Genomic DNA, 12,332 nt, shown 5'->3' on the forward strand with positions numbered 1-12,332 from the left:
ACATCTTCCAACATCTGAACAGCTTCAAGCACCTACCATTGTGTTTTAAAACAACCTGCCAGAGAACTGTTTCCTTCTTTCCCTCTGATGTGGTGTTTCCCCCCAAATCAAACTTGACCAAAGTTTATATGTGCACACTCCTGTGATGGAATAACGGGCCAGTATCTCGTAACTCAGCAAAGTTAGAAACCAGAGCTTTAGACCATTGGAATGAGGAAGTCCCCAACTTTGGAATGTGTATCTGATCCCTGTCACCACAGTGTGTCAACACTTGTCGCAAAGGAAAACGGAGACCTTGTCTCTGTATTAAACAAAAAAGTTTAAACCAAGAAAATGTGCTGGCTGCCCCAGATTAGCACTTCCTTCTAGCCCTGAAAGATCCTCAGATATGGCTCATAATCAATATGTTGTTGTGTATGCAAAAGCTATTTTAAGTAGTTATTAGAGATTTAAAAATATTATTAGTTTATAGTTTTCTGTGCCCCAAGAGTCCTATACATTTGAATTCATGGTATTATGGTGGCCTGGCATTGTAGGAGGAGTTCGATGAACAGCTGTACCAATAATACTATTTAAAAAAACCTCACAAATAAACTAATGATGATGATTTAATTCAAGCACATTTCATCCAGAAGGCTACCATGCCCACACACAGACTTTTTCCATATAGAGAGAATATATGGTGCATGTGTGTGTTTTGAAGATTTTATACGAGCTTACGTTTAAAGACCACTTTACTGCTGAGTAGTAAGTAACTTGGTCATCCCAAATTCATGTTAAAATAAAATCACCATATTGTACCATACCAGAAACTCATTTATTCCCTTTACATACATACAGCAACTGTGAGTATAATTATTAATTGTGAAGCTAGTTGGTATCTTTCTAGATGACAGGTGCTTGAACATTAATGAAGTCATTAGCCCGTTCTCTTCTATTTCCTCCCTTTCATCCATCAGTCCCTGCTGGATGCCCACTGCGGTAGTTCCTTATGTCTAAGAACTTTGAGCTACTTTTACAGCCACGGCGAAAGAAAACAATATTTTTCTACAAAACTTTACAAATAAACCCAATTTTTTCAGCTGCAGCATTTTTATGAAAGCAGGGGGATGCATAAACTTTTTTCCAATTATCTCAGAGATTACCCTTTAAGCCTGTTGAATGGGCTGTGGTAATCTTTTACAAAGTATTTCATGTGCAACAAACCCCTTTGGCTATTCTGCAACCTTACACTTGAGGTTTTAGCATTGGAGAGAGTCACTTGGAATATACTGCATTCAGTCTTCCCAATGTGGTACACAGATTTAGACCCAAAGAGCCTCAGATTTAATCCTGGATTCCTCATCAACCCACTGAAACATGACTTATCTTTTAAACTGTTCCACAGCCTCCTCTTTCCAATTAAGAAGAGCTGGGCTGTAAAATGCCACATCCTGTACCCATGTGACTTGGCAGGTTTAATGAGTCATTGTGGTAGAAACAAGGTAATGCCGCTCTAGACTAGTCCATCATTCTTCTTTTAATTTATTTAGTTGTTCAGCTATGAAACTAACGCCATCCAATACATACATCCACATTCTCACTAAGGGGCGCCTGCACAGAATTCTTCTGACAGTTTTATACCTCTCATTCTAGCTGGCTGGGCCCCAGGGACCACAGTGTTTTTTTCCTTTTCTCCTCTTGTGAATGCCCCTTGTGAAGTGAGATTCAATAATGAATTGATCTAAATTTTCCTTCTTTTTGGAATAAAGTAGAAAAGCTGTGGCTAGGTCAAGCAGTGGCTCAGTAGCACACCACAGAGCTTATGAACTGGCACTTCCTCCTTCCCCACCCTCTGTCCATCTGGAAAGCGTGAACTGGTTGGGAAAGAATAAAATACCCTCCCATCTCCCACACCCCTACAACAGAGCCTTTAAAAAATGTTTGAAGAAATACAGTTAAATTCTTCCATTGTCTCCTTCTTCCACTTTATACCTAATGGTGTGGCAAGTCTCTGTGGAACTTGTTGGACATTGGATGGAACTTGTTGAATGTTGGAGAGCTAGGGAAAGGGCTAACTCCCTGGTCAGGCCCCAGTTCTGGATTGCTGGATGATAATTTGCCACAAAGTGAGAAAAGTAAGTGTGTGTGTGTGTGTATGTGTTTGTGTGTATGTGTGTGTGCAGGACATCTGCTAGGAGGACATATTGTGTTGCTGATACAACCTCCCTGATACTTTGACCCAATTTCTATGAGTATGTCTACATCACAGTCAGAGGTGTGAATGCAGCACCTGTAGACATACCCCAGCTAGTTTACATAACAATAGCAGTGGAGTTGCAGCAGCATGGGCAGCAACACTAGCTGTAGAAACCTTCCCCAGGACGCTGGATGTGTACTCAACTTGCTAGCCTGTACTGCCACCCATCCTGCCTCAGCTTCACTGCTGTTGTTGTTTAAACTAGCTAGATCAAAGCTAGTTTGGGTATGTCTACACATGCTGCAGTCACACCTCTGTTTGCTGTGTAGACTTATCCTATGCCTCAAATGAGGTTAAATTCAGTTTGGAGGATAAGCAAAGAGGGGAGGAGGATGTAAATTTTTTTTTCTCAAGCATGTCACTCTTCTCTGCTGAAAAGAAGAAAAAGCATCTTGTATGTAAGATCTACTAGATTGTGCAATAGTCTCTCAAGGGATGTAGTAAAGGACCCATTACTTAAAACATTAAAACTAGGTAAAACAAAGCCCTGGAGAATACACTCTGGAGAGGGATGAGTTGTACATTGGTCTAGATATGCCTTACTGAGTCTCTTCCATCCCAAATTATTCTCATCCTGTAAGGAGGAGCTTGCCACCTAATGGAGAAACGGAATTATAATTACTTGTCAGAGTTTGATACTTTTGGGTGCCCCATTACACCAGTCTCACTCTGCTTCACTTAGCATGATGTTTGAGGACAGTTCAGGATGGCAGTGGAATGATTGGCAAGAGAAAGGCTTTTGGAAATTAAAAATGCTGCCACAGAAGCACCAGTACTGAAATATTTTGAGTTTAACAAAGAACCTACTGTCTCAGACAATGCAAGCTCATAGGTGGGAGACTGTCCTTCTGCAAGACGCTTGCCTAGTGGCTTATGCTTGCTAATCACAACAGAGCTATGCCCAGTGTGCTCAGATTGAACAAAAATGCTTACAAATGATTTTTGGGTTTGAACATTTTCAGGAGTATGTTTATGGGTAGAAATCAATCAAGACAGAAACAGACCATAAGTCACTGGAATTTATATTACAAAAACTAATGTGCAAAGCACTACCTAGACTTCAGAGAATGATTATGAAATGGCAAAAGTTCTCATTAAATGTGAAATATAGGCCCAATAAAGCAAATTCATATGAGAGATGTGCATTTAAGAGTGCCTATGAACAGCAAAGCGAGGCTCTTCAGGAAGGGGAATTGGATGTAAATATGACTTAAGGACTACCCCGGTTTCCAGAACTAAAATTGATCTGCTCAATGAAGAAACACAAAAAGTCCCAACTTTACAGAGCTTGAAAGGGTAATGCTAGATGAACAGCCACCAGAAAAAGCCCAGGCATCTTCAAGCATAAAAACCTTTCTGGGGCTATACAGATGGCATTACTTCATATAACAGGATTCTTTACAAGGGCTTGGCATCACAACACGCTACAGCGTGAAGTCAAAAATGCTAAGCATAATCCACAGTGCCCACCTGGGTACTGAAAAGTGTCAGAAGAGAGTCTGTGATGTCTGTTTCTGGCCAGCGATGAATGTTGTCGTTGAAGGTAAAGTGAGAAATTTATAGTTCATATTGGGAACAGAATGCAAAACAATCCCTGAAACCACAGAAGATTCCTCATTGCCAGAGCTATTTGCATTAGAAAGGAAAGATTGCCTCTTATCAGTGGACCAATATTTAATTTTTTGTAAGTTGTTGCACAACACATTGAAAAGCAATGTAGTAACTCATTGTAAATCACAGTTTGCTTTCCGGGGGATTCTAGCGGAGTTAGTAATGGCTCACAATCCATGAGGGGCTCATTTCAGCAATACTTTTTGATATCTCAGTTCAAGCACACCATGTCAACTCATTTAACTCTGTATAGTAGGGGCTTAACAGAAAAGTCAGTACAAATAGCAAATAACTTGATAAAAACAGCCTTGGTGGATTCAAGGGATCCAGATTTAGTATTTTTGGACTATTGAAGCATGACTCACAATACTTTATTAGCATTACCAGTTCAAAGACTCATGAGCAGAAGGACAAAAATCTAAATGCCAATATCTAACAAGATTGGTGAGTCAAAGACAATTAACCCTGAAGTAGCTATGGAAGAACTATGCACCAGGAAACTAGAACAGAAGAAGGTATCTGGTAACCTATCAAGATAACAACTATACCATCCACACCAAGCTGATGTCATATCCACCCATAAGTCAGTCCTACAAGCAGGACCTGCATTACAGTCTTCATGCAGCAATATTCTTATGGTTGCTCCTGTCGTCCAACAAGATCCCAATGAGTCTCCCAAGCTTTTCTAATAATTCCTGCATTCACCATTTTCTTCTTCATTTCTACTTTTGTTTTTCTAGGAGAATGTTTCCAGCCATGAGAGTGAAAATTACAGGCTTAGACCCTCACCAGCAGTATTACATAGCCATGGACATTGTGCCTGTGGATAACAAGAGATACAGGTAAGCCTTTCAACGGCAGAATGAGGAACACCATGAGAGCTAGACTCAGAATACCAAAAGAATGAGAGGCTGGGAAAAACATTCACCACGATACACAAGTGTAAAGGTGCATGCTTCAGTCAGACAGAAATTGAGTCAGATTCCCCAACTGGTGTAAATCAGCATTGCTTCACTGACATCAGTAGTGCAATGCTGATTTACACCATCTGATCTATCGTACTGAGGGTCTCACTGAGTCAGGGGATTAATACATTCCCTCCCTTGCATTTCTGAAGACCAGGATTCAAACCCTGCCTTCTGATTCAAGTAATAATCAATTTTTCTCTTTCTAGTCTCTCTTGGTCTGTGTGCATTTCACAATTAGCCAGGATTAGCAATCACTCACCAAGAGAGCCATGGCATGGGCAATAGCAGGGAGTGCTGCAGGTCAGGACTGAGCTATCTGCAGATCTGTATTTAGGATGCAGCACTGGAGTAGCTCTCCATGCACTGATGCTCTCAGGCATTTGAATTTCCATCCAGAGTTGACACAAATCAAAAGTAAAAAAACATTGTCATCATCTAGTAAATAAGAAATAATAAAATAAAAATGTAAAAATTAAGAATCTGAATAAACATATGTGAAGCTATATGATTGCTTAAATAAATGTGTGTAGATACAGTTTATCCCCTGGTAGCAAAAAGACGTATCCAATTTAGTGTAAAGGCTATATTTAGTTGCATATCAACATGTTTTAATGGTTACCAACCAGTGAGAATCATCTTCTCTTTAAGAAAAGAACTAAAAAGTATAAATGCAAAACAAGATTAAAATAGATTATTTAAATCGAGAGTTCTTGCTTGCTGATTTAAAACATGATTAAAATCAGTGATTTAAATCACTTTGAGTCAAATCAGTCCACCCTGAATGTATATGCTGAACAGCCCAGTGTGAGAGGTCCCCCCCCACCCCCACAGGTTTGTCTTCTAGAAATAATGAAGTATTCAGCACTATTTTCACAGACTTGTATTCCAGCACAGAGAGGGTTAAGGAGCCGGGACAGCACATATGGCAGAGCTTTATAGCTGAGAGGAACTGGGAAGTTGGTTTTAATAAAGAATCCCTCGGCCACTCGTTCAGTTCGATTATCTGGTTTGCGTTTGCAAGGTGAAAGGTTGCAGTAAAGCACATTCCCCCTGTCTGTGCATGAGGCCTTGGCGCGTGTATGGCAGGGTGGCGGGGAAGGGGAGCTCTGGCAATGTTCCTTCTTCACTGGCTCTTGGGTTCCTTAGCCGTAAAGATTCACCCCTCTCTCTCAGGTACGTGTATCACAGCTCCAAGTGGATGGTGGCGGGCAACGCTGACTCCCCAGTGCCTCCCAGGGTGTATATCCATCCCGACTCGTTGGCTTCTGGCGACACCTGGATGAGGCAGGTTGTCAGTTTTGACAAACTCAAGCTGACCAACAACGAGCTTGATGATCAAGGCCACGTAAGTCAGAAGCTAATCTCAATGCCCTTGCCCCAGCCCACCCCCCACCACGTCCCAGGGAGATATAACACTTCTTAGCTCTGCTGCTCCAAGCCCAGGGATGCAACCATTCCACACAAAAGCTAGAAATGTCTCTTGCCCAGCCCCATTGCTTGCACTCTGGGACATTACTTATACACATTGATGTATAAACTCTTGTCCCCCAGTCCCAGGGCTCCCTTTGGATAGGAGCTCAGTTTTGTTGGGGTGGCTGCACATATACACACACCATTTAGGGATCACTGGCTGAATCTCACTCAGTTGTCAGACAAGCATAAAGACTGTGCAGTTGTATCACAATAGGCTAAGTCATGGGATTCGTTAGCCTGCCCCCATCCCCATGTAGCCGAGCATAGGAGCTTTGAAGGCAAATAATTTCCCCCTCTCTTCTTTATTTAAAGATAATCCTACATTCAATGCACAAGTACCAGCCTCGAGTTCATGTGATCCGCAAGGACTTCAGCAGTGATCTGTCTCCTACAAAACCAGTCCCTGCAGGTGATGGAGTGAAAACTTTCAACTTCCCTGAAACTGTCTTCACCACAGTGACAGCCTATCAAAACCAGCAGGTAAAGCAGTGTGTGTCCCTGTCCCCTATCAGCTCCTTCACCTGCAGTGTTTTTCCCTGTATTTATAAAATTTGTAGCATATTCTGTGTCTCTCTGAGAATTAAATCTCTGCGAAAGATAGCTAACAGAGAAGAGTATCAGAGGGGTAGCTGTGTTAGAGAGAAGATGCACTTTATGGGCAGTTAAACTATGTCATCACTGCAAAGAAAGATGGCTAGCTATCCTGCTGCAAAATCCTAGTGGACACGGGGCATTGTAGTTTTACTCCGAGGTAGCTAGGGGAGGTCGATCATTGTGGGTAGGGGGAAGGAGGATACTGTTGACCTCACCTATCTACCTTGTAGGAAAAAGCACTAGGATTGTACAGTGGGTAAAGCTAACACATTTTGGGGTATGCCTACACTGCAAAGAGAAACCCACGGCGCAGAGTCTCAGAGCCCAGGTCAATTGACTCAGGCTCACAGGGCTCAGGCTGTGGGGCTAAAAATAGCAGTGTAGACATTCCTGCTCGGGCTAGACCCTCACCCCCACCGAGTCTCAGCTCCTGGACTCCAGCTGGAGCGGGAACATCTGCACTGCTATTTTTAGCCCTGCATGAGCCCAAGTCAGTTGACCCAGGCTCTGAGACTCAGTGCTGTGAGGTTTTCTTTACAGTGTAGACATACTCATAGCTATCCCATGGTAAAAACACACCGTTTTTGGGCAGTGAAAACAAAGTCATAGGTGAGAGAAAGGGGCCACTGTGCATAGCAGCTCTGAATGGCTTAATACTTTACTTACAAATACAAGTATTTCAGGACCTGGCCACTTTCCACAGGAAGGTACGTACATGAACTCAGTATACCTTCACAAAAGGGCATTGCTATGATGAAATTACGATCTGGAGAACTAGTTATTCCTGGAACCGATAATGCTTTGATTATGGACTAACTGTGTTCCTTGACCCAGACTTTTAAACATCCAGAAATGGCATCTTAGCCCATGTTATTTATTTGTGTTGCAGTAGCCATACGGTAGTCATGAACCAGGAGCTGTACAAATACAGAAGCAAAAGACAGTCTCTGCCCCAGAGAGCTTACCATGGAGAGCTGTTTTCATTCACCTGAGTAAATGGGCATTCTAGATGCACTAAGAAAATTATTATAAATCATTTATGTAGGATTCCATACCTGTTCTAATTAGGAATTACTTCAAAAAGATGTTTTGAAAGGATATGAATTTCTTGAGACCAAAAGGAAAATAAAACAATGGAAGCAGTTGAGATTTTAACCAAGACAGGAAGTTTTGGAGTAGAATGGCCAGTTCTGTATTACCTAAAACACACCCTGATGAAAGTCTGGTTCACTCTTTCATCCTTCCATGGCTTGCAGAAAACAATTGGCACTCTTTCTGTAACTACAGAACTCTGGTCTGAATCAGTGCCTGAGAGCTGTGGGTTGTGCTTAAAGAGAAGAGTCCATAGGGACTCAGCAGCAGTTTCTATCAGCAGCTCAAGCACATGGCCCATAAGGCAAAAAGTGGACAGTGGTTTCAATCAAGTCTTTACCGAGCCCCAAAGTGGGCATTACTGTTGGGAGAGGACGTGTGGTCAGGTCAGCAGGGTAATGTGCTGATCCCTAAGCTGTAAATTAAAGCTACCCTTCCCAAGTGGAAATCCCAAGAGAGAGCAGGTGTCAGTGCTAATGCTTGCCCTTATCAGAGTGAATACTCCCAAGGTGCAGGAGGGTCAGCTGGTGCAGGGAAGGAGATGAAAATTACATTAACTGCCGCTACCATTTTGGTTGTGAGGACATATTATGTCACACAACTTTAAAGGGGCCTGGAGCAGTTGTCCTGATTCTGGGAACCTGGATAGAACTGAATACGAGTTGAATGTGAGCTCAGTTCCTGAATGTCCAGGGAAGTCTGAAAGCCACAGAGAGGGGGCACACGCTGGGCACAGAAGCAGGGGCACTAGAACAGTGGTTCTCAAATGCTTTGATTTTGGAGAGCACTTCTTATACTTTGCATGCTTAGGAGAGTGTTAATTTGGATTCTCAACTCATTGAAAGGATCCTCCATTCACCATCTTTGCATGAAAACAATAATTTGTGCTGGGATCAAAATGTCAGTGTTAATGCAAATTCTCAGCATTTATCACAGCCATGTGAGGTAAGATGTCATAACAGACAAAGTCCTATGCAGTGTGCCAATACCATGGTGGTCAAGTTATATATCATAAACCAGCATCATAAACTAGAATGACAACATAAACCAGCTTGAAAGGAAAAATCTGATATTGTAGCCTGACTTGAAAGGAAAATATGGTTTGCTGTTTGCTGCTACAGATTGCAGGGATGAAAGAATTTGTCTTAAATCAAGAATGGTAATGAAAAGACGTTTCTCATCTTAGATATTTTGCAGACAATAAGATTGTAACCTCAATCTTTAGGAATCACTCCTCTTTTCAATGAAATATAGTCAGATTTATATGTTAAAGTAAACAACCTTGAAATAAGTGACAATATCATCTCAAAACAATTCAAAAGAGTTTGTCACATTTAATTAATTAATTATTACAAAATGTTTATATAGCACCATAGAACTTTATAGAACACAGGACACATTCCCTTCTGCAAAGAACTTACAATCTTGACATGTTTTCATTCCATCTGAAAATTGTGTATGTTGGGAAATCTAAAAAAGGGAAGCAGAGGCCTGGAGAAACTTCAGAAGATGAGGTTTCCCATTATAAGATTGGTTATTTTCCTTTCATTCCCAAATCCCTCCTCAAATCCCACTCCTTCTTTGAAGACTTCCAGCTGCAGGGTGATTTGTGTGGTGTAGGATCCTGGATAGATTAGACAGATGGATGCCAGGTCCACAGTCACTCTATTTAGATGGTAAGTGTCAGTACAGTTAATGGTTAATGTAGGGTTAAGATAGTGTAGGGTGATCATAGTTCTCAAAGTGAAAACGGGACACCGCGAGGAGCTGGTCCCAGCTGATCATCTGCGACCCCCCCACACCTCTGCACGGGGCTGGCCTGATCCGCTTAGCCAAGCCTCACCATGCTGGGCTGGCGTCATCGCTTGCCTCCCGCCCCCGAATATTCCTCTGCACCCAGTCAGGGGGGCACACACCACTTTTTTGGCAAGAGCAAATGGGACAAATACCTCATTCAGCCAAAAAAGTCGGGACATCTGGGACAGGGCTTAAAAAGGGGACTTTCCCAGCCAAAACAGGATGTATGGTCACCCTAAGATAGTGTCTTGGGGTGTAGGAGGAGATAGGTTCAGTTCCTAACCAGTTTTAGGGTACATTGGTGGCTTATGTGTCTGATTCTCACTTATGGTGAGAGAGATCATTGATTCAAATCCCAGGCAGGCCTTAGCCCTACAATTAATAATTGTTGGACCTTTGGCTTTTTTCCTGGGGGAGGTTCTATGCCCTGTGCTATGCAGGAGGTCAGATTAGATTCTCATAATGAGTCCTTCGGGGCTTACAATTTAAGGATCTATACTGTTTTATTTCATATTGTACCCACTTTTGATTATGAGCCTTTTGGGTGTGTCACATTGCGGGGTGCAATCCCGTCCAGCGAGGGTTCTGTCACTGCTTGCCCTAAGACTTGGGATGCCTCACAATGCTTTGCTGTTGTAGCTCCCAATCAGGGCTTCTGACAAACAACCTACCAGCATGCAGGTCACACCCTGAGTGTCTGTGTATAGCTGCAGCCCTGATCCAGCAGCCTGTCAGCAACACTCCAGTCACACTCTAGCTTCCACCAGCCTTGGTTACTACTTGCTGGGTGACCAACTCACTCCCATTCCTAGATTTCCCCCCAAAAATATGTGTTCTGCAGTGTCCAGCCCTCTCCTGGGCAGTTCATATATTAAAGGTCCATTGCTCCTGTAAAGGGTCAATATTCAACAATTTACTACTTTAACTGGAGTTACCAAACAGTTCAGTTTAAACACAGCACCAGATTAGTTCAGATTAAAAATAAAACAAGTTTATTTAACTACAAGGAGATAGGTTTTATGTGAGTACAAGTATAATGTATTAAAGTTAGAAATGGTTACAAAAAATAAAGGTAAAACGTTTCTTAGTAGCTCAAACTTAAGCTACACTTGGTTCAAGGTAAAATCCTTACCACAGGCTCCCAGCAACACGGTTGACCAAATTCACAGGTCAGGCTCTCCCCACAAAATCAAAAGGCTGGTTCCTTTGTCTTGTTAGGTGAAAGAGAGAGATAACCTGGGGTGTTTTGCCCCTCACTTTTGTAGTCCAGTCACCCTTTGAAATGCATTTTCCTAAGGTTACCCCGAGATAAAGCTCACTCCAGCTGTGAGGATGGAGACATGGGGTCTTGTGGTGAAAGAGGTTACATGTTGTTGTTTGCTAAAATGCACATCAATCTGTTCCTGCCCCCCTTTTGTTGCCAAGGAATGGTCACTTGACAGGTGATTGACAATCACCTTTGATGACACCTGGCTAGAGGCATCATCTGTTCTTTGTCTTTGAGAAACCGGCATACCTACTCTCCAGACTTATCTGGTAAACACATTGTAGTCATAATTTCAGCTTATGTTTATAACTCTTAATATGCATTTCATGCATACATTACACAAGAATATTGATTATTGGTGTGTTGTTAGTTTTAAATGTTGCTTCACAAGGCATATTTTGCACAAAGGTTATTACATGAATTATAGGGGGTGAATACAGGGGTGCTTTCGGTCCTAGGGGATTAGGTCTCTGATCTTTGACTCCTCCAATCTATTGTACAGTGCCATGTACATTATAGCAGTATATAAGTAACAATAATGACCTAAAGTGGGACACAAACTTGAATAATTTCTAAAAGATTCTGATTAATGGCTTTGAGGTAGGGACCAGAGAACTGATTTAGAAACCAGCTGTACCTCATCCCCTTGAACCATCACCATCTGACACTTGAACTCACACCAAAGCTTTTTCTAAGGTCTGAAATGTGCAGGTAAGTTTCTGTCATTTTCATTTTCAACCAAGATGGGAAATGCTCAAAATACTGTGCAGGAGGCAGTGATCCTCAGGAGAGGGTGTCAGAAATCACAGCCTGTTCTTGTGAGATTTACAGCCTAATTTTGCACAATGAAAGAGTCAGTTTCATTCCTATTATTGAAATCAGTGGAATGGAGTTACACAAGGTTGACTATGGATCAAAGAGCCATATTCAGCAGCAGTGATTCTAGTGTGGCCATGTTTGGCTCTGCGGTGCAGTTGGTTTATTATATGTATATACTCTGCAACCCCAAGATATCTCTATTCTGAAACAGTTATCAAACACAAACAGTACTGTTGCTATCAGAATGGCTAGGGAAACTAACTAACCCAACTTTGAGTAGTTATGAATCACCAACCACCAGGAAGCAGAGCTAACAACAGCCCCCTTCTGGCTGGGACCATCCTGGGTTTTGCAGTCCTGCCTAATGCCTGGAGGCTGTATTCTGTGCTTTGCTGCTGCCTTTTCTCCTGAACATTGTTTGGGAAGTTAGTAAGTGGAAAATAAAAAATATGTTGGGTGAATAGAGGCAGCA

General features: G+C 42.1%; 1 protein-coding gene across 2 annotated transcripts in view; it reads left to right on the forward strand.

The window, feature by feature from the left end:
• Positions 1-12,332, forward strand: part of TBX15 (T-box transcription factor 15) — a 146,346-nt gene that overhangs the window by 98,267 nt on the left and 35,747 nt on the right. For both annotated transcript variants that reach the window (XM_024217743.1, XM_024217742.2), the window contains exons 3-5: positions 4,591-4,692; positions 5,992-6,163; positions 6,604-6,771. In XM_024217743.1, coding sequence (XP_024073511.1) covers positions 4,591-4,692; positions 5,992-6,163; positions 6,604-6,771 — 442 coding nt within the window. The remainder of the gene's footprint in view (positions 1-4,590; positions 4,693-5,991; positions 6,164-6,603; positions 6,772-12,332) is intronic.

This window comes from Terrapene carolina, unplaced genomic scaffold (genome assembly GCF_002925995.2).
Source record: "Terrapene carolina triunguis isolate 2854851 unplaced genomic scaffold, T_m_triunguis-2.0 Scaffold242, whole genome shotgun sequence".
NCBI lineage: Eukaryota > Metazoa > Chordata > Testudines > Emydidae > Terrapene > Terrapene triunguis.